The 23,944-nt window shown below is 35.5% G+C and overlaps 1 protein-coding gene across 1 annotated transcript; it reads left to right on the forward strand.

Moving 5' to 3' along the window:
- Positions 1 to 12,909: 12,909 nt before the first annotated feature.
- Positions 12,910 to 17,564, forward strand: LOC149769622 (uncharacterized). The gene is made up of 2 exons (XM_089949793.1): positions 12,910 to 13,846; positions 17,254 to 17,564. The coding sequence occupies exon 1, from the start codon at positions 12,910 to 12,912 to the stop codon at positions 13,612 to 13,614; it is 705 nt and encodes a 234-aa protein (XP_089805919.1). The 3' UTR covers positions 13,615 to 13,846; positions 17,254 to 17,564.
- The last annotated feature ends 6,380 nt before the right edge of the window (positions 17,565 to 23,944 follow it).

A 23,944-nucleotide genomic window follows, 5' to 3' on the forward strand; every position in this document is an offset into this window, starting at 1 on the left:
AGTCGATTTATTTCATGCACAAAGATGTGAAATTAAACATCAGCGAGTATCCTAATGAACACTCATTACTTAGTAACACCAACAAAAATGTCGTAGGAAAATTCAAAGACGAATGTTAGGATGTCACTGTGCCCCAAAATATATTCAAGTGTAGTAAGAACTGGAACCTGCAGCTCCACCTCTGGAAATGAACGTTACAGATCTGGTAAGAACATCAAGAGGACAAAATGAGTTTCACAGGTTGCTGTCACGAAGGAATTCATACAAACAGAGAATATTATTAAGTTTTACGGTTAAGTTGTTCCATAATAGCTTGGTCTCAATGTTAACGTGTCCAACACGAGCCAACATACGTGTTCTCAGGCAGTGAATATCGAGTAAATGTTTGTCAGTGTATACTAAACATTTTGTCAGCATGTTTGACAGAGTAGATGTCAATAGTAACTTCACTCGCTCGTTCACACGAGGAAATGGCTCACCATAGATTTGTATACACTTGGTTGAATCAAACATTAGCGTGTGATTCGTGTGATTCAAAGGTAAAGTTATGGGGTACAGAAGAAGTTTACCTAAATCAGTGATAACGGACAAAATGCTCCATTACAACACTAAGGTCAGTTAAACCACATAAAACATGCCATCTCTTTATTGTTTTTTATCTTCCTTCTGAGCGAAGTGTAGAACTAATATCGAAACTCATGAAATGAGCAATATGAATAATGTCACCAAATTAAACAAGTGGTTATGCATTCGTCACACTTGTGCTTCTCTTACTTGAAATAAAAATAGAATGGAAAGTGTAAAACAAACACATTCCTTAATACAATCAATATATTGTCTAGTTATTCTTAATTTCCTCGTTTTGTTGATATATTTTACTTTCTAAATGCAATTTGTTTTCATATGTTCAATTATTATACATAATCACCATGGCATTGAAATCTGATATGCACCTCAGAACACAATGTACGCTTGACTGTTATTGCATGGTAATGCACAAAAATAATTTTTAGAATAAACGAAATTTATATTTAAAAGCATTTACACTTGCCAGATTTCATAGTTTCGACAAGTTTCCAGATTATGGCGATGCACACGAGTCAAATACAATTACAAATTGTCATTTCCAACCCGAGGCTCTGATCTGAGGACTGAATTAATATTTAACAAATGTTGGTTTCAGTCAATCCTCAGACCATGTGAACGAGAAGACTCTAACTCTTCTATCTTCTTCTGAAGCAGATACTTGATAGGGTTTACTGTACGTGATTCTTGGAAAGAAGACTCATCAAAGTGAAAACAACACATACGTGTGTTCGCTAGAACTTACACAAAGCTGTATGATCTGGGATGCGATCATCTGGGTCGTCGCATGAAGTTAAACGATATTAAAATCTTGCTTTGTAAAGTGATGTGGAAAGTGTAGGCGCTCTTTGGGCTGAGTTTGAAGGGTAATTCAGATCTTTAATTCATATGTGTCAAAGACTACTCAATTATAATCGTTATATGTTCATTGACTTCAAAGAACTATGAAATCTATTACTTTTAAGCCACTCGATCACATGCTGATTTCTACTGATTGCTACTGGTTTGATAAAAGTTTAGCCAAATAGTATTGCTTTGTATTTTAAATCTTTCTAAACAAAACTATGAGTATATAGTTTATGTATTCAAATGGTTTCCAACAAAACATATTAAATACTGAAGTCATTATTCCTAAGGTGTAGTCATACTTGAATATAACAATCCTGGCTGCTCGCTTTTAATATTTTTGTCACAATTTCATACTTCAAAGCTGAAGAAGACTATTCTAAAATAGCTCTTATAAGAATGTCCAATTCATAGTCTTTGCAACCCCCACCATATGTTACACTGCATAGCTATGTACTTTTACTTTAAAAATCGAGCGTTACCTGCATGCACATAAGAGATATTATCCGGTATGTATATTAAACCTCCTCCATCATCCGATGTGCTTACATTGATTGAGACCGCAGTATCTGGACACAATCAAAAAGCAGGACTGGAGGAAGCAAATCCTCTAGAACTCCTAATTCCACTTCACAAGAAGGCGAGATTGTTTGTGGAAAACAAGATATTATCGGTGAAAACTCAAGTACCTCACTAAACGTCCAAGCAGGAATGCATCGATTACACCTCCAATGATTTAGGAGAATATGGTCGGATAAGTCAGAGCTGCCAGAGTACTGGTAGACTTTACAGCACGTCTGACAGAAAGAAAGCGCACGGCCCGTGACAGACCTCCAGAGTGCTTCTTTGTGTGTCAATGGATAGGTCTGAATAACGCGAAAGGGCTGTATACTACGAGTTCCCAACCTTAACCCGGTCGAATTCTATAATGGCATCGGAATTGAAATTGATTGTGGGTTCTAATGAATTCATTCCAGCTAGAAAAGTTACTGCTTATGGTAACGTAAAACGATGTTGTCCAACTCTTTTCTGCACGCAGTTAACAAGAGCACGTGTCCCATATTAGGACAATGAGGCCTAAGCAACAAAAACTATATGGATGAAAACTTATGTCATACATACATTAAAAATAAACAAACAGTTGAAGAACTATGAATGTGGCAACTACGGAATATGGATTTTAAAAAATTATAATACGTGCGATATGTGTCATTTAAAAACTTTAGCCATTAAGCAGTTCATTCGCCAACCATATTAATTATTCCACAATAACCGTACCTAGCGTAATGTGCTAGCCTATGCGATGACAAAACCGCCGCCACTCTAAGCAAACCGCTAAAAAGAACTCCTCCATATCAGTACGACGTGCTGTTCCGGTGTTGGTTTTATTTTGTGACAACGGACAACCTCTGGTGATGTATCTGTGCTGGATTTGACGACTTCATCACCATAACTTATATCTTTGACGTTTGCAGCGCAAGTGCTATGGACCTCGTCTAAGCGGCTCTGAAGTTGCCTATTGTGAATTATAAAACTTATTTTTCATCCACAACTCTGATAATGTCGTCGAGTCTATCTCGTTGTCATCCAGAATTGTCCGTTGTTAAATTAATTGTTTCCTCAGCTAAGACGTAAGTTTCGTTATGTGTTTGAGATGTAAACATTAATCTTCTATGAAAGAAATGTCCTGCTATTATTAAGACTCCACACACAATGCTTAAAGGCTCAAAAGCAACAAACGCTGGAAGGCCCAAAACCATCCCACTAATCATAACCCAGTAGCGTCAACGCCTGTAGTTGCAATCTAAAGAACTGTTATGACGTTTAATACTTTTTGGTTATCTGCTTCTTCCATGAGTCTTTTTTCTATTTCTTTTATCTCCTGGACGAAAAACTATTTAATGATTTTATATTTTAAATAATATTATTTTCATACCAAATTCAAAATCTGCTTCTTCTAGTCTTGCACTTCGTTTTGCAAAATACTACGTAGTATATCCTGACTATTGTATCAAAAACAGGTGCACACATTGTTCATTCGATCAAATTAGAAACCATGCACTATTTCCTTGAATAATTTATACTAATCGTTGAACCGAAGAAACTACAACTACTGAAATATATAATACTTTGAAATCAGAAAGAAATTCAATGAGATTGTTGCCTTCGGGTAATTTAGAAAACGTGTCAATCGAATTTGAATTCTTAATATCAAACTACATATCATCAATCACCTGATAAACTTAATACTGAATTCACATTGCAGGCATTATATGCGATACGTTTTATTTTATCAGTTAAATCCTCTATTGATACAGAGTTTGCAATAACGTACTTTGTGGCAAAATGTGTTTATTCAGCACTTTGTGCGGGTTTAACGCAGATGCCGTGCACGACACTAGGTCTACAAAAACGCATTGTTCAGTTTTAAAACAACAGAAAATTCCCGCAAAGTAATGTACTTATTATATTATATTCGTCTAAGATGTGAACTTTTAGAGAGCGAAAGCCATCTGGTCGAATATTAAACCAGCGCTAAAATCATGACCTTCAAGTTTATTGTTTGCGAGTTCGAATGATATCTTAAACCATCCTGGCCTGTGGGAAAATTTTAGAATAGATACACTTGCTCTCGCAGAGTCATCGGTAGTTAATACCCTATGTAGCGAAATCTCACCATCTGGTGGTTTAGTTAACGTTACAAACCATCCTGGTCGACACGGCAACAAATCGCTGTTTTCAGCTGGTAAGTAGTGCGCTGCAATGGTAATACCAAAGTAACTAAGCTTTAATTCAGAAGCTATATACTGTAGAAGAGATGATGCTACCTTCTGAACGTTCGACATAGTGTTCTAATTAAAGACGGAAAATACATACATTTCTCAAAATTAGATAGTCTTTCTGCAACGAGGAGAGTCGTAAAAATGTTGATGATCGGACAACATCTCAATCCTTATCACTCTATGTGAGGGCGTCTTGGTATATAATGCATCAGAATGATGATCACCGTTAGAAGCGACCCCAGCTCAACTGATCCAAATCAGATAGTCATCCTTATATTATCAAAATTAAGTGAAAATGATATTATTGTTCCAGGGAAACTGTGCTGACTTTAATTATTTAACTCACGGCTTGCACAGGGTTTGCTGATGCGAACCACAGTATCGTTATAAACCTACTCATTTAAAAACTATTAATTAAGGTGGAAGGTACCGGCATATGCTGGATGACTCTGAGGTGTGGGGTGTACCGAATGTGTGGTTAACATATAAGAAAAGAACAAATTTAATACACCAAGGTGTCCAGACCGATAACGCGGCGCATATGTGTGTAGACATGGGTAACGCAGTGGCGGCCACTTAGACAATTAAAACCAAATATAACACTTTCGGAGTCAGGAACAACAACCCTTTGCAATTTTAGATGTTACCTGACCATATAACTTTTAATCAGGCTGCAAAGTCATATAGATTATCCAATGAATTTACCTTTAACAATTATGGACCGGTCATGAAACGCACAAACGCAACAAAGACATATTTAATTACCGGCCTAGCATTCAACGTCGTAAACTACATTGAGCTCAATCGGTCTATTCCTAGTCAAAAGAATCACAAGGTTTCTATACTTCATGTAAACAATTTAAGGCAGTGTAGGCTCTTTAAAAAAACAAATGTGATACCTTGTGGCACAATACTATGAATGTATCAGTGAACAGCCAGTATCTACCGGAATTATTTTCTAGGATTTTTCCGCTAAACCTACTTATGGACGTGGCACAGAGTTTTGTTAATATATATATATATGAAAGAACAATGTCTTAGCAAAGTAAAGTGTAACTAATCAGGTCTACGCGAAGGGATTGCAGGGAGTATCATATTACCCAATAGTTGGATGAGACCTGTAAAGGTTCTAGGTGATCTAAGGGAGTAATTAACATCATCGATTGTCGTAGACCGGTTTTATCGCGCATGGTCCTTGACATGCGAATGACAGAAGACCACAGTTTACATGGATGCGGAAGAAACAAGTCAGCACATGAACGAGTCAGACATGTGCGGTTAACTTACCATTACTGTTTCTTGATTATGTATGGTTACAATTACAATGAACCAGGTATGAAAATGCATAATAATTTTAAGAAATAGTACTTTAAAATGGCTTATTCTTCTATATTAGCTTATTAGGAGAAGGGTTACTCCCGTGTTTTTTTCAAACTGTCTTAACTTTAAATACGTGGCTTTACATTTATACTCTCAACAAAGAACAGTGGTCGTCACATCTGCAACCCCGTGCAATCGGACACAACTTTGCTGGTTCGAGTCCAAGCTCCGGTTAATTTTTTTGAAATAAGAAGTCTACTGGGTATCGTTGATGAAATGTGAAAGTGAAAGCCAGTTTGATGATTCTAAGGTCTACTGCATTAATGGATACGATGCACGCGTGATCTTTGACTAGTACCTGAAACTGATATTAGGTGACTATGAAACCTCACATGGATCATGCCATTAATTTGTCGTGTGCTACAATTTCATAGAACTACTTCAAAAAGCACAGTTGCGATGGAGAAATCTCCTTTCCATTTTAAAGAATTACTGTGTTATATTGCTGTGTTATATAATGGCAAAAGCTCATATTGACTCTTAAAATATTTGAAAGCAGTTTTATGACGGGTTTAAAACTACTACATCAAGGATTCACAGCGATGCTCATACAATTCTGAACCGTAGTGACACAAGCGCCATCAATAATGAAAGTGATAATGGCATTGAAACGACTCTCGAAACGTTAGAAAAATCAACCAATGCAAGTTCTATATGGACTCTTGACACACGTGCCCAAATGGATATACATATTCCATATCAACAACAACGTGGATTCCACCAACGTAAAGCATTTTGACAATTGATGTTTTGAATGTGCAATTTTCGTCTGCGTTATATCCAGGTAGTGATACACAAGACCATCCTCAAAAATACCGTTAACTCCTAGGTGAACTCAGCAAATTTCAAACACTTAGCCCATGTTTCGCTGTTAATATGTTTACTTGGGATCAAGGCTTTTAACCGCTCGCACTGTGGACAACATAGGCGAATCCAGATTGATTTGTCGTTGCTGACTGAAATAAAAATACTGAATCAGTATGGCACTACGTATGGGTGAAGAATCTTGCTCAGTTACTTAACCGACACAGCAAGCATCACGGTAGGAAACAGCCATGCAGACGTTGCATGCATACATTTGATACCAAGGAACTGCTCACCAACCATGACATTTACTGTGGAAGTATCAGTGAAAACCCGCACGGACAATAATACCAGAAACATTATCAAATTCAATGCGGTGCAACGAAAGATGAACGTTATATTATAAAATCTGCGCGGACTTTGAATGTCTCAACGTTCCAGTAAAAAGTATTGCTTCCAAAAACACAAATCCTTCCAACAAGTCGTGGACCAACCACCATGCGGATTTTGTTACATAGTTGTAAGGTGTGACGGGCAAACTGAACCACCAATATTGTATTATGCCATGGACTCGCTTGAAGTGTTACTTAAATCACTCAAGGTTACAGCGAATTGGATTCTACAATAGCTCGATCTAGTTTCCAGTAGTTATGATTATGACCGATGATAACATTCATGAGCTCCGCAACTTCTCATTGATGAATCCGGGAAGAAGATTGTATTTCACCTAAAAAACGTTCGTCACAATTGTCACGTCACTGGCACGAAAGTAGAGATTCACAAAACGCATGTAATCTACAGTTGAGAATTTACCCAAATAAAACAAATACAAAAATCCCTGTAGTTTTTCATAACACAAGATAAGCTTTGAATGCTCTTTGCTGACTAAACCTTTGGGTATTGGAGGGTCTTTGATAGCTGAATTGTTGCCGTTCACAATAAGAAATCGAAAATCAAGCTCACCAATCTATTTTGATTCGTCCATGTTGGACTTCTAAAAGCTACTAATGTATGAGTTTTAATATGACAAGATCAAACTGTTTTACCAGGATCATGTAAAGATGGTGTATACCGACACTGACTCATTGCAGATGGACATCACACCAACGATGTGCATGCGGACAGGGCACAAATGTGTTTCGTCAATGAATCGTATACCAGCCATTATCTGAAAGAACATCCGTTGTTTAATAACTCCAATAAAAAGGTTGTTGGTAGGTACAAAGACGAATGCTCGAGTAAACCACAGTATGTGGGATTGCTACCTAAAATGTGTTCAATCGTGGATGAACCGCACGCCTCTAACAATAAAAAGAGAGCGAAATGAGTCGCACGTGTACAAGTACAAAAGGATCTCAAACACGGACTGTATGTGGAATGTCTTCGAAACCGACGTGAATGCGAACACACGGCAAATATGATACGGCGCCAGAAACATCGCCACATGGTTGTTCACCAATACACTAAGATGGCCTACTTAGAGACTGTGTTGGCGGAAATGGAAAATCACCGACATCTCAGGGCACAAATAAAACATCTTGAGGATGCAAATTTACAGAAAATAAATGTCGTGTAAAACAATGTCATCTTTTGTTGATCGTTAATGCTAATCATTCACTGACTGGATGCACATTGTATATAGATTGCTTGCCAAGTCACAGGGGATAGATGCTGGATGTGGCGACTGGTCAGGAACCAAAGGAGCAAAATATCAGAGACAAAAAAGACAATATGACACTACCACACCATGCAAATATACTTTTTCTCCACATTATCAATATCGAGGAAAAGCATATACAGTGAATACGAACTGACATCAGCTAATATTGCCACTCTGTATAAAGAATACCCGAGTAACTCACTAGTTATGACTTCAGGAAAAGTGACATGGGGACTGGTAAAGAAACACACATGAAAATGCCTGTCCTGGACAAATTATAGGAAAAGTCGAGTCATGTTACCAATTAATGGATGCTTTGGCTCGATTTCTAGACGAGCTCGCAGCTAAAATATGACACTGAATTGGACTTCACAGATCGCGTGATATTCTTGAAAGATGAAATCAAACTTGATTTACATTTCTTAGTGTCAAGATAAGTGATCCAAGAGGTTGATCTAATGGAATCATAGTAGAGACATTAGGGGTTGATAAATGTATCAGACATCTACTTTCAGTTCAAGACAAAATGTAGGTCTTTTCATTTAGGACGTCCCAAACCATACGAGCTGAACTGCATAAAGGGAAACGTCTAGCCTTTAACACTGCTACGGCATTTTGTCTTCAAAGACATTGCAGAAAATGAGGAGGTCGGATTTCAGGTGTAATTTGTCTTGTTTTCCTTTATAAAGAATATAAGCGTCAATACCAATAACATAGACAATTATATGGCAGTTTCACTAGGCCAACTGCAGATTACCGCCAGGTACTGGATGAAGACTGCTGACCATGCCATACTGGATGAAAATATTAAAAAGGAAAAGAAACATTCACAGCAACAGCAAAAACAGTCCCTGATGTCTTTCCCCTGATCATCAAAAGGTGTGTGTATCTCTATGAGTACATGGACAGCTGGGATAAATTAAGGAAACGTCCGTACCAACCACGGAAGCGTTCTACAGCAATCTTAAAGAAAAAACAATAACATCCCGAGAATACAAATATTCTATAAAGTTATGGTACTTATGATTTGCAGGTTTATTTTATGGGCGATTAACACGAGTTGCTTTAAGATATAGCTGTCGTAGCCTCCAAAATTATGAAAGCCTATTAGTATTTTGTTTTCCTGAAACGATTCTGACCTATATGTTCTAGGCGTTATGTGCATTCAACGCCTCAGTGCAGCTCACGCATAACAGTATCATAGCGATCTTTCATACGACGTATTTCGTGTGCTCTGATCTTTCGCCACCTTCGCTCTACAGGACTATACGAAATATTGTGTGGCGTATTAAACTTGCGTCGTTGTAGTACTCTAGTGCATTCACGTTCTTCTTTGGTTTTGAGGTCAGATTTTGATATTTCAGACGAAGAGATCCGACTTTCTGGTAATATCTTTGGTTGATAAATCTCTAATATAATTTTCACTCTTATGCCGACCAGGAGCTGTTCTGGTACAAATGAGTCGCTCTGCTGTCCAAGCTGAGTCGATGATACATGACAAGCGTTGAGAATAGAATACATCTAGGAGATCACATCTAATATAATTTTGTCCTCGTGACAATGGTCTGGTGCTTTGCTGTTGTACCGGGATCGTTCTGGTATTAGAGATGAGTCAAGATTACAATAAAAGCGTCGGTACGGGATACCTGCTGAAGAAAAGTCTCTAATATAACCGGGTTCCTTTTGTGAAACTGAGTTGCCATGACGAGAGGGTGATGTGGTGCACAGAGCAGTGGTGAGCTACGCAAAGGAGCACCAGAGGTTTAGGACATTGTGGCTTTCACCCTCTGACCCATAGCCGATTTGGTTGCCAATTCGCAATGATCTGTCTGGCAGTGCAAAGAGCATAATGGCGGGGTACTAACTGATCGACTGAGAATAAAACCATGCAGTATGATAAAAAGGGCTACCGGTCTGTAAGGAGAAGCGGGTTTAACGATTAGCTGCGGTACGGATGCCAGGTCACCATCGGATCATGGCATGACCCATTATAGAAGATTATGGGTCACTGGATCCCTGGCTTACGTACTTCACGGTATATAGAGTCTTCCAGGTCGTCCTATCCATAGCAGTGGGGTTCACGTAACAATGCAGTGTAACGTTCTTAACGAGGGATGGCTGCCTGGATGACGTGTTTTCAAGATGAGCCAACAGCTGTCCGGCTGTGAGATGGGTTTGACGGTGGGGCGTCGCTTACCAAATAACTATCAGCCGTAACGGACTCTCGCTGTTTGTCCGGCAAATGTGACAACCCATGAGAGTGTGATGACCTTAACGAGGGTGATCGCTACCTAATATCTTGGCTGCGATCAAGATTAACAGATTGAATAGATTAATGGTCGGCATTTGTACGGCTGCCTGGAAACTGTGGGTCTTAAGCTAGTTGTTGTGATCCACATGATTTTTAAGTCTTACAGTAATGGGTCCCAGACATTATGAGCTAGGAATGCTTACATAGAAGTATCCATCCATCCATCCCAGGCATGGCGTTTGTGTATGTATGTGTTTTGTGAGATGTGTGTGTTTATGTTTTGGGGAAGGGTGAAATAATATTTTGATGGAAACTTACGATTATATAGCTTTACTTACATCATGCTTAGATCTCCACTCTGTTTCTCCAACGATTAAAATAATACATAAAGAAAAGTATACCTTTGAAGACAATCCTTTTCCACATAGCGCATTGAGCATGCTTCTCCTTAGACTTAACTCCTGTTTGTATAATTGTACATTGGAAATGAAGAATCATACTCCGCGTTATGAATTAGAACCAGCTACATCTTCATTTCCTTAATTCCACACTGATTAAAATCTTTCGTTTTGTTGCACGTTTTAAAATGTTACTTGCACTTTGAATTATTCGACTATTCGTGCCCAATAAGAGAATATATTATTGAAGGCGGATATCCCAATATTTGGTAGTTATGACTACGTTTCTGGAGGTTGAAATAGAATTGGCGCCTAATGGCATCGTCGCAACTTGACTATTATAATTTATAATGTGCCAGTGTAGGATGGGAGTAGGCTACAACTGTACACAAATACATGTTATTAGAAGTAAACTTTAATCTACATCAAATCATATTACAAATCCACATTATTAACACTACATTCAATAAACGAATATTACATCAATTCACCACTATATTCAAGATAAATTAAAACGGAAACAGTTAAGAGTCATATGTTTATTAAACGTTTATCTCAAATTCTAGTCTTCACACAAACAAAAATATAATATGTCTACACAGGAAAGCTCATGATAATTGTCTACACACGACTGATCTATGTTCTCACACAGAGCAACACATGTCCACACAAGACGAAAATATGCAAGCCAACACAAGGTCAGATATGTGCACCAACACATAACAATTTTATGTCCACACGAGAGTAAAATATGTCTGCTCACACAGGATACATATCTGCATCCACACAGGAACCAAATACATGTCCACACAGTAATGACTAATATCTCTTATAATATAGGATCTCTTATGGTATAGTACAACAGCTAGGCAGTCCGGGTTTACACAAGCGACATCCTGGTAGCCTGATAACGAAGCTAGCAAACCACATTTAGCTCATTGCTCATCTCTACATGATTAAAAAAAATTGGTAAATGCTTATACTGATTTTACCTCTAGCACCAAGAATGCTTATTTGTATAATTCAACTCTTTATATGCAGTGATCATGCAAAACCTAGCTCATGCAACTCATGCATTACAACATACCACGTATAGTGCACCTATAGCAACTTAACGTGCAAAACAAGTTGCAGAAAATTACTTACACTGCTTACATTAAGTAAGGTATCTATTCAAAAGTGTATTTATCTGCCATCTACAATGTTTGATAAACATTTAGGTCGATACAATTATTAACAATTATCAACTTCACTTAAAACTTGTCACAGCCATGTGCACATTTGATTTTTATGTTCTTCAATTTCAATAACTTGAGTGTGATTACCAGAGGCTAGCCTCTTGTGAAAAAAGAAAGACCACAAGGCCATTGCAAGGGAATAAATCCCTGAGGGGGGAGTAGATGTGGTGTAAACACAGTGTCTACCTGGCATGACCATGGTTGCCATGATTAACCAGGCGGGATCTTGCAAGCTGAGGGCTTTCAATGAAATAGAATATTCTCATTCGTTGAAATGTATGTAGCATCAGAGATAGTAAATATTGTTCATAAACCACAGGACCCATGTGGTATATTTTAAAACAGCCGAATAGAATTTGTCAAAGTTGCAAATCATTGGACTACGAATAGCTTTGAAACTGCAAAGCCAACATACTAAAAATAAAATAAACAAAATTTACAAATTGTTCAATCATTGCATATGTGAAACATCAATCTTTGTCTATCATCATTGGCATTACTTTTAGCGAAATAGTGTATAAACATATAAACACGAACATGACAGGATTACAGTAATGTCGGCTATAGGTGGAAGCTAGTAAAGTGGCCTCTATAGATTTTGGCGATTATAAGTGGTTATTTTTACAGTGAAATGGTTCATAATTGTTTGGATGATGTGTGAATATTCAATGAATGTAGGGTATAGAACATTACTGGTGGATCATAATCAATTTTGAAACAAAATGTGTTGGGTTTTTTTCACTCAAAATTCGTTTACGATGGAGTAGAGATGGAATTTTAGTGGTGCAGTTTTGAGACATTCCCTACCTGATTTGTTTGACTTTATTTACTTATTACAGTGTAGTTACCTGTCCATCAATTTCCTTTAATTGTAAGAATTGTTTGGCACATGTTGATCAATAAATATCAGCGTCACAACTGAATAGTGAGAAAAAAACTAGTCCAAACACGATTATCTACAAGCATGATTAGAAAGAAAGATCAAGGCAAGCAACAAATAAAAACCAGATTACAGAGTGGCGCCCTAATGGAGACATCTGACATAAATATGAGCGAATCAAGCTTGAGCACAGTTCAGCTGGACTTAGATGAAATAAAGCAAAGTCTCAGAGGGAGCATTTCAAAAACAGATTTTACATCTGCTATTGCTGATTTGGTGACAAAAGATGACCTAACAGAATTTATCTCAACTATTGTGAAGAAATTGTTAGAAAATGTGAAAGAAGATCTGAGAAAGGAGATAGTTGTAGTAAGTGAAAGGGTAGTAAAGGAAAGAACAGGAGAGTTCATGGATAGGGTGGATTCACTGGAATTCGAAAACCACCAATTGCGAGACAAATTACAAGAGGCAAAGAAGGAAAATGATAAAATTAGGAGTGACGTTAAATATTCTGACAGGAGATCGAAGCAAGCAAGTACGACTTCAAACCAAATCGAACAACATTCAAGGAAGCTGAAAGTTAAAGTTTTAACGCTGGAGGAGGAGGAAAATGAACGTCTGAGAGACAGAATTCCGAAATTGGTGAAGAAAGTCACAAAGATTAATTTGGACAACAGGGACATAGTGGCTGTGCATAGGATCCCCGGCCAACAAGGACAACCAAGGCCAATGATTGTCAAATTTTGGAGTCGGGATTGTAAACTTCCAATTATCAAGGAAGGATTTTAAACAGTACAAAGGAATTAGACTTATAGAGGATGTGACCAGGACGAATCTGAACTTATCAATAATTTATCCATACCTCAGGAAATTTACAGTGCATGGTATTTTAGTGGATCTCTGTATGGTAAAACCAAATCAAGAAAAAGGATAAAATGTGACATCTATGATGAAATTGATGAGAAAATTAGGATATAAGTGTAATATGCATCTCTGTGAACTTATGTAATTGACCAAACAGGTATGTGAATTTTCGTTTTGATACTCCTTTTTCTACTCTAATTTGTTTTAATATTTTTATACGACTTTTCTTTCTGTCACCATTAAGAGATTTGTTTATTCGTTCTTCCACTGTGTCATATCTCTCCCTAATCAATTCACTCACTAGTTCATAAATCATTTTTCACCCATATACACATTCATTCAGTCTCCCATTCTTGGTCATTCATTCAATCACCCACCACTTCCGTGCTTGCGTTCATTCATATTTTCATTTTCTTCCCTTCTACCCCTTTCTTTCATTCCTTACTTTGTAAGTTATATTCTTATTAATCTGTGCCTATTGGTTTACAAAACTGTCTTAGCTCCGGAAAGGTCTGTCAGAGGTGCATAAGAGTTGTTGCAAATGGAGCTGCTTCACTTGTTGTCCATTGTATACTGTATCAATGTTAACTGCAGACTAATCTACAGCATGTACTGTAACATCATGGTTAATTTTATTATGGATGTTTGTAGACTGTGTGAGTGTGAGTGTGAAAGTCATGATAAACTCAAGGTAATAATTACTTTATATATTCTTGTACAAGAACATGTATATGTACAATTTAGGCGGTTTTCATGGATAATAACATGCAAATTATATCTATAAATGTTAGCGGCCTGCACGATTCAGTCTTTAAACAAAGGGACATTTTCCACTGGGTAAAACAAAGGAATATATCTATAGTATGCTTGCAAGAAACTTATAGTACAAAGAACGATGAAATATATTCGGCAGCTGAATGGGGATACAAATGTATATTTAGCCGCTGCTCTAGTAATAGTGCTGGGGTTGCAATACTTTTGAATTTATAATTCATAGAGAAAGATGTGACAGTCAATGGAGATTTATTATTTTAGATATAACAATTAATGGCAACAAAATAACCCTCGTGAATTTATATGGTTACAATGATGATAAGCCTAGCTATTTTAGAAAGTTAAAGGACGAGAACTTCTTTTTTGAGAACTCATCAATTATAATGTGCGGAGACTGGAACACGTGGATTTCGATACTTATATTATTTTACATGACAAACACCAACAGTCTAGGGTAGCGATTCAAGACCTGAAAAACGAATGAATTGGAATTAATTGATCCCTGGCGAAATTCCAATCAAGATTTAAAGATGTATACCTGGAGGCAAATATCTCCCTTGAAACAAAGTAGATTAGATTGTTTTCTTGTATAGGATGAATTCATATGAATACAGCTGATGCGTGTATCTTACCAGGGTATAAGACTGATCATTCAGTTTTGTTTTGAGTGTGGCGTTTTCAACATGTCCAAGAGGAAACGGATATTGAGGAACATTGAGTATACTGATTTGGTCAAAAAGTGTATAACTGACACTGTAAATGAATATTATGTAGGGGGAAATAAAGATGAATCTCTACATGTTTCTCTTACCTATAATGATCAAGTGTTCTTTGAAATTTTGAAAATGAAAATAAGATTTGAAACTATATGATATTATATTAGGAAAACAAAAGAAAAATGTGAAAAATTAAAGAAAATTGAGCAGGAAATATCAGAAATTCAGGTAGGACTGTCGAATAACATAGATGGGGAAACTCTGTAGAATTTAGAGGGAAACAAAGCAGAATTAGAAGAATCTAGGAATTAAATACATAGAAGGTGTTATATTAAGATCTGAAGCTAGACGGCATGAATTTGGGGGAAAAGCACAAAGTACTTTTTAAATCTTGAAAAAAGAAATTAAGACAATAAAGGAAATTATTTTAGATGATGAGACAAATATATATGACCAAATATATATTTTTGAAGCTCAAAAAAACAGTTTTATATGGAATTGTACAAAAGTTGAGCTGCTCAGCTTGATGACGAGGCTACTCAAGAAACTCGAAATAGATTTTTTAATCACATTGTTAAACTTAGTCAAGAGAAAACAGAATCATGCGAGGGTCTGCTTACGATCAATGAATTCCGTATGTCTCTAAAACGGATGGAAAATGGAAAAAGCCTGGACAGAAGCTGCTTTTGAAATTGTGAATGATCTAGTAGATGATCACGGTAATTTAATACATTTTGAAATAATAAAACAAAAAACCAGAAGCGATGATTTCTTGAAATAATTATCCTTAATATCCAAATACCAAAAGCATGGAAAGACGCCATTTAAACCATTTAGTACATAATAATTATGATAAGCAGGAGGATAAAATAATGAACTTGCAAAAATAAAATTCACTCAAGTTTGTTTGCAAAGATCTTTTAAAAAAGCCAAATGGAATCACACTGTGGAGCAAGAAACTTGGATGCAAGTATTTAATAAAAATATAAATAGTGAGGATTGGTCTGAGATTTATAGCCGGGAGAAATGCTGTACCAAGGATAACAAGTCGATATCTTTAAATTTTAAATTAATCCATATAATAATCGCTACTAATGATTTTCTGAAAAGAATTAACATATTAGATGACAACAAATGTACTTTCTGTAAGAGTGAAAATGAAAGTATTGAGCATCTCTTTTATGATTGCAATATTACGTCACTGTTTTGGTACCGTTTTCTTGAAGAATTTGCACCTTTTTGCCCAAATATTGTACATTTGTCCAACAAAAGAAACATTCTTGTAATTTCCTGCTTATTTTGGCAAAATATTACATTTATACTTGCAGATTCAATATGAACATTCATTCCTTTTTTTTTGCTTTTAAGCAAATATTTGCAATGCATAAGAACATTGAAAAATACACTGCTTAGGTAAACAAATATGAGGACCAATTTCTTCAAAAATGGACATGTAACTTGTATCTGACTTGTAGGTAAACAGGAATAAAATAATGTAATATCACAACGTCCATGTCACCTAGATTGTGTGCCATATGCATGTGTGCATGCGTGTGTGTGTTTCTTTCTTCTTCTCTTTTTCTGTAGATTGTATACATTATCCCTAAATTATCCGATAACCAGAAATGTTTGATTGTAAGGTGACCTTGGGATGGTTCCCCAACCCAGTGGTCAAGCTAGTACGGGGTTAATAAAAAAAAAATGTAAACATGAACAATGTTTCAAGGGTAACTGGAAGTTTTATATTTGGCTGTATTAATCACAATATCAAGATAAATGAATGTTATTATCAGAGAACAGATTTTCGTTCTCATTATTTGAAGTAGAATCGACTTCTGGATTATTCATAGGAACATTAGGGAGACAACAGTTTCAAAATATATATGTTTTATTTTTTCTGCTATGTCTTTCATTTATGAGACCATGGTAAAGTTTTACAAGTTGAATGATCAGTTTAGAGGTGGTATTGTGGAACCAAACAAGAATAGAACAAAACTTTATTGAAGAGTCAATGTACCAAAACAAGAATATAATAATCACTATCCAAATCACTGTATTGTATTGCCATTTTCAGGGAACAAGGAACACACTAACTAAAAGATTCTTGGCATATTTAACGGAAGTTAAAATGCACAGGAGGAGAGACGGAAGAAAAACAAAGATCACGCCGTTTTTCCAAGCACATGTTTTATGTATGTGCTTTGACAGATACCTCCACTAGCGTACAGAAGCACAGTCAACTAGCGAGGTAAAGTGGATAACTCAACACTCCCCATCATAGAACATGCATTCAAAGTGTGTAGGGTTTAGTATATTTACTAGGACGGAGTGTTATCGATTTAGCCAGCATTTATAAAACTGCAGTTTTGTATGTTTGTCATTAATATCAAAAGAGCTGTCTTTATAATTTTCACGAAAATCAGACAATGCTCCTAAAGCAACAGTAAATATATCAAGACAAATGACGATATCAGTATTGAAGTAGAATATTGTTTTCATTTCGCTGCCATTCAGAGTTAAGGGTGTCCAATAATTATTTCGTCAAAGATAGGCATCACGGCTAGATGGCGCTATCTAATCTATAAATAGTAATCGCATGTCTAAGATCTAAGTGATATATCCAGTCTATGTACAAAGTTGCATTAGATTTTGAATGATTTATCATTTGAACTGAAGGTCTTGTATGATTCTATGAAGGACTGTGTGCTAAATGAGATCTCGTTCTAGATCATTCTCGTATTGATCTTTCTTGCAAAGTGTGTTATCTCGGTCATGAAACTTTTATTACGAACTGAAAATTCTACAAGTAAGGTTGAAATCCCAAACAGACTTCCATCTAAACATTACTTGTAAAAGGTAAATCGGTTTAATTCAAATATTGTAGAAATGTCCGACCAAAAGATTTGTCCTGCTTATCTTCGTCTTAAATAATGCATACCAATGAAAGTACTCAGGTATAATCATGTAAATCATTTTTTCAGTTATGCATGAAGATATAGTTTTAAACTATATCTAAAAATTATATTTAAATTAGACGCGTATACAAGAAATGTTACGTAAGCGATATTCCGGTCGATTACGTAACTCGTGACTTTACTGATAAGATAAATCACTTTTGAGCATTATAATATTTCGCAAATAAAATATGTTGTTCATGGTGATGTCACATCTAAACCTTGCGGTGCATATATCTAATGCCCTATTTATGAAACAATAGTTTATAATTTGAAGTTCAGTTGAGAGTACAATATTGATTTTCTGTCATATCGTAATTGATACGTCAGCCCTATTGTAAGTCTTTATCAAGTGGCAATGTTGAAAAGTATTTTGAGGTGAGCCAGTATCAGCTGATATGTATAAACAAGTACATTGTTTTGAAAAGGGAAATACCCTGTAAGATTCGCATTATGTGTATTTATTTCTGTCAAATTAAATATACCGGTAAGTAGTATTTCCTTTATTAACACCACGAACCATAATAGAAGTCTACGTAAACAAGAATGAAACTGTCAGTATTTGCCCATATAGTTTTTTTTTTGTCATTCGGTAATTGTTTAAATATATTTTTTACAGGAAAAGCACATTCATTTAGATACTGCCAAACAATAGAATCAAATTTAATCCTCATGCTGATATATTCTGAATAAAAAAATATACAAGGATTTCGATGGTGGCACTGTCGAAGTTGATCCATATAAAGAGAGGAATAATTGTGTTGACGACCTAGGAAACTATTGAGTACGGTGAATCGAAAGGCCTCCGTATGGGATGAGTTAGAATTTACAATTATATCGCCGCATGACATGAGCAGTCAATTACTAATCCAGAGACTGATAAATAGCAATACTGAATTACATTGGACATTAATAACATTCCATTGTTGAAAAGAACAAACTACACTAGGAACATGGACCCTAAAAATTGAAATTTTAAATAGAAGAGACCCGTAAATTGATTCATAAAATGAAAGAAAAAGCTCATTTCCCTGATTTGTATCATACGAATGATCTATGAAATGCAGAATGAGATAGTTTTGATATTCAACCTGTAACGTAAGACTAAATCAGCTTTGATTGAGGTTTACGTTCGTAAATTAAATGATAGAACACAGAACTGGAATAACCAATATTTGTCTTCAGTTGCATATAAGGAGAATACTAAGCTCAGTATTTTGGTTATTAACCATTACAGGCAATGCTTCTTTTATTTTTATTATTTATTTTGAAGCAGGGACGTTATAATCCCGGAGTCTTGCACTCTATAGGACCAAAAGCAAACTCAGTCTAGGAAATCCTGCAGGTAAATTGATTCGAATATATGTATGAATTAAACATATTCTTTATACTAATTCATTCTCAGTGTTTTGGGAGGCTTGCAATATTGTTTAGATTCGTAATCAATACTTTCCTGATTTTTAAATAATAATAATAATAATAATAATAATAATAATAATAATAACAATAATGAGCAGAAGAAAAAGATGAAGAAAAAAATGTATATGTACTTGAGTATTCCTAGATGTTGTGTTCATTTCTGTAACAGCGTCCATATGTTCGACATCTGTTTAGTTGCCCTGAATGCAGTACTATTATTAAGTTTCTGACCTATTTTTAGAAATGAAATGTTTGCTTTAAAACTATAATTTTTTTTAAATATGCCTTATTTACAGCACTGGCCCCATACCGGGGACCTTATTACTAGTATGCCTTTTCCTAAAGTGTCTCAATGAGTTATTACAAACCTAATTATCTGCTGTTTGATTTAATATAATTGGTTATTTCTTTCTCATAATTGTGCCTGCGTCTTGACAGCATGACCTGCTTTAGAACTAATTAATCAATACACCTTACGAAGCAGCAGAATTCACGAACCATCTCAATATCAAGCTGCATGACTCAGCGGTCAATTGTTCTCTGAGAAAATAAATTAAAAGATAGATACTGAGCTAGAAATCTTGGCAAAAATAACTCAGTCTTGCATTACTGGCGAAATATTATCATAACGCATCTGCAGGTCATATATCTCTCTAGGTATAGTTTGCAAAAGTGAAATGCACATTTAAATTAAGACATTGAGCACGTGACTCGGAAATTACTTGTTTACATGACGTCATCATATACATAATAATTAATCAAACGATCAATAAGTAAATCGGTATATGCATTGAGCAACTAACCAAATAGTCTGTCAAACAGTAAGAATAGCAATAAGTCATTGAGTCAATAAGTTAGTCACTGACTACATCACACAGCAACAAAAAATAAAGCTATCTGTTCACCATTATTCGATCTGCATTTGTTCTCTTTTATCAAGAAGATATTTTATTCGAATTATATTTAGATAGATAAATATAGAGAATCTCAAATGGCTCAGGATTTAATACTGAAGTTATAAAAAGAATTTAATAATGTCCAGCTTTTAGGAGCCTTGGCAAGCAAATATGGATATTATTCAATAAGTTTCATAACTTTAATATACTTCAATACCTATTGTGTGTTCTGTTTATCACATAATTTTATTTTAGTGGAAATAGTTTAAAGAGAAATGAAAAGAAATACTTTCGTTCGTTCTGGCTCAGACCTTGCATCGTTCATTTGTTGTGCGTACAAAAGTACCATATTACTGAAATAACAATGCATGGCTATATATCCAGTGGCATTTAAAAATAGATTATTGTATAAGTTCTAATTCAACACGCAACTGTTTTACCAAATCAATAAATAATTGACGCCGATGTAAATTTCTGTTCAATATTATGTCACATAGTTGATTCGTGTTAAGTTAAACGAGCCATACATTATGCATCAATTTCGATGAGAATGTCCACTGAAGGCACGTCAGTTCAATGATTTTCAAGTTGATAGATATTCCTGTAAAGGGATGATTACTAAATAGAGAATTTCCAGTTTTAATCTCTTTGTCACCAAATATTTGCATTGTTTGCTTTGGAACATATACACAGACAAATTGTATTTGATGCTGGACTTAAATCATACAATACGAAATATTAGCTCGTTGGAGCTATTTAATAGCTTAAAAATGATTGGAATATTATCTGACAGCTGGAAGACCGGCATATTTTCACATTATTCTTCAGAGTCCGTTGTCAGTTGACCGATACCCTTAATTTTATATGTAACCCTTAATTTTATTTATAATTAAATTCGCCACATTCCGTTATATCAAAAATATTAAACTGCACAGATTATCTGTAAATTGCACCAGCCATGTGATAAAGATATTGATCGACCCAACCACGCCTACATCCATCCATCTACTTATCTATCCACCAATTTAACTATTTCCAAAATATATTTCTTATTTCAGGAAAAATCACCTTGCATAACGTGTTATTCATTTCTTCAATATAATTGGCAATCTTTTGCGTCTTTTTATTTTCCCTCCCACAAATTTAATTCTCATTCTTGGTCATTCTTTTGTTTTCAAACATCGACGGACTTTGACATCTCATTAATGACAAGCTTAAAAAGGGTGATTTGTGTACATCAAAGTTTTCGATGCCGCCATGAGCTGTGAAAGGGTCGATTTATTTATTAATGAGTGACCATCTTTCTTTTTCGGCTATATGGACTCAGATCACAATTATTTTTCGTGTATCTTCTCTGGATTTGTTACTTAGTACTAAACTTTCCACTCTGTCCAAATCCTAAACATTCATATTGTTTATGTAACATACCTTCAAAGATAAACTAGTTTTGAAGTGGTTGTCATAGGTTTACCGGCATATGTTTTAGAGGTAGGACTGACAACAAAGCACCGTTCACATATTTTACTTCCGGATCTTCATCAATGACTCATTGCTCAGTTTGTACTATCACCGAAATACACACAGATAATCACACTAAAATTCTCAAATCCTAATTTTAAAAAATTATCGTTAAACCATTAGCAAGAATAACTAAATCTAACTCTTGTATCAGCACGTAAGTAAGAGAGGAAAAGCATGCTGTTACAATCAACTGTGGATAATGAACAAATAGAAACAGACAATAGTATAGACTAGTTGGAATCATATTTGGAGACAAAGTATGTTGTCATAATGTTGAGTATTCTACCAGGGCGTCTACCTTCGCCCTTGTAAAAAAATAACAACGCAATAATAAGAAATAAGAGGAGCTATTTGAAACTTTCACAAAGGACATCTTAATGACGTTTTACACATATATTTGTATTCGTTCATCTTTCCGTCCATCCATATATACATATATGCATTCATAAAAACATTGCTCTTTAAAAACAACAAATTATGATCACTGATTTAGGTACAATACAAGTGTGAGCTAAAAGTTACAATGTAATAGCATACGATGTCTGTAACAACGTCATTTTAAAAGTAAAGCTTGCATTACACTTACTTATTCAAGACAGTCTTGAATTAAAGAGTAAAGTTCGTGTTATTGGACAATCAATCTTATTATGAGAACGATGGCTAAGAGAATCGTCAATAATAATTTGAATGAAACATGAATTGTAACCACATCTACTGCAATACACATATATAAAGGGTAGACTTCCATCCCATCCCTGTTGTATTATCAGCGTTAAATTTATTTATGCTACTAGTACAATCCTTAGTAACTCTTTCAGAGTGTCATGTGGTACATGCATGCATAGTTAACGTGGACCAGCAGTGTTAACCGTATTGAATTCAAATTCATCATATAGACATAAAAGTTTACGGTACCATAGATCGTACAAGAAACATGAGCAAGGTTATGGGGAAATTAGGAGAAACATTTCATTTTGTACTTATGTTGAGATAAACAAAATGCTGTAGATATATGAACTAAAACCCCAAATGGGGAAGTACCTCAATAGCGTAATGATCCGCATTGATCATTTTGTAACCGGTTTGCACTGTTTACTAAGTAAACAACCACTTACGTTATCAACAATGATGAATTAGCAATTTTAGACGGTTTCAATCATACTGACGTTGATAGCAAATACTTAGAGCAATTACCCTCGTCCAGTTTGTTTGTTAGCAAGAAATGTTAAGTGTAGCTGCATGTAGATGTATTTTCATAAGTATCTTACAGGATCGGCCGGCTTCGTACGGTATTTGATCTTTGTCTATGTAATGCACACCAAGCCTTTCCAAATAACTCAACCATGCTAGAATTAGCTCCCACTTGTTGATTAAAGATTATAAAATAAGTTATACTTAACTCTTTCAAGGCTATCTTCATAACAAAAAACCTATATTCAGTTGTTAATGAGGATAATGGTCTGATTGACAAGGCGAAGATGTAGTGAGCATTTTCGTTTACGCTAACACGTGGTTTGTTTCAGATGCAACGATTCGAGCTTTCATGAATCTAAAGCAATGAATAAATTCTACTCAGGTATGTATGACTTTGTACTATGTTTAAGCTATTGAAAAAAATGTTTGTAACAGCTACTAAGCCACTTACGTGTTGTGCACCAAGTCGGGGAAAGAATACGTCTGACATGACGTATGACTGCGAATAGGCAAGAAAGACCTTGATATATATTATTACGACATATCAAACCCCTTTTTCTCCACATCTTTGAAATTCATTGTACATGTGTCGCGTGCATTGAAATGGATCCCGTTAGGCTAGGATCACAAATCAGCACTGGAAGCGGATGTGTTGACAACAAAACAATGATGATTTATGCGGCACTTCAAATCAGCCATTAACAAATTCCAACTTTGCTGCTCGGGATAAGGCGAATGCTGGGAATATTAGCCAATAATAGTACTTAGCACAACATCAAAT

Source organism: Sinohyriopsis cumingii, unplaced genomic scaffold (assembly GCF_028554795.1).
Source record: "Sinohyriopsis cumingii isolate HCF-2022 unplaced genomic scaffold, ASM2855479v2 utg003415l, whole genome shotgun sequence".
In the NCBI taxonomy this organism is placed as follows: domain Eukaryota; kingdom Metazoa; phylum Mollusca; class Bivalvia; order Unionida; family Unionidae; genus Sinohyriopsis; species Sinohyriopsis cumingii.

Excerpts from the sequence above, each read along its gene's own strand:
- LOC149769622 (XM_089949793.1), top strand. The coding sequence starts at position 12,910 with ATGATTAGAAAGAAAGATCAAGGCAAGCAACAAATAAAAACCAGATTA.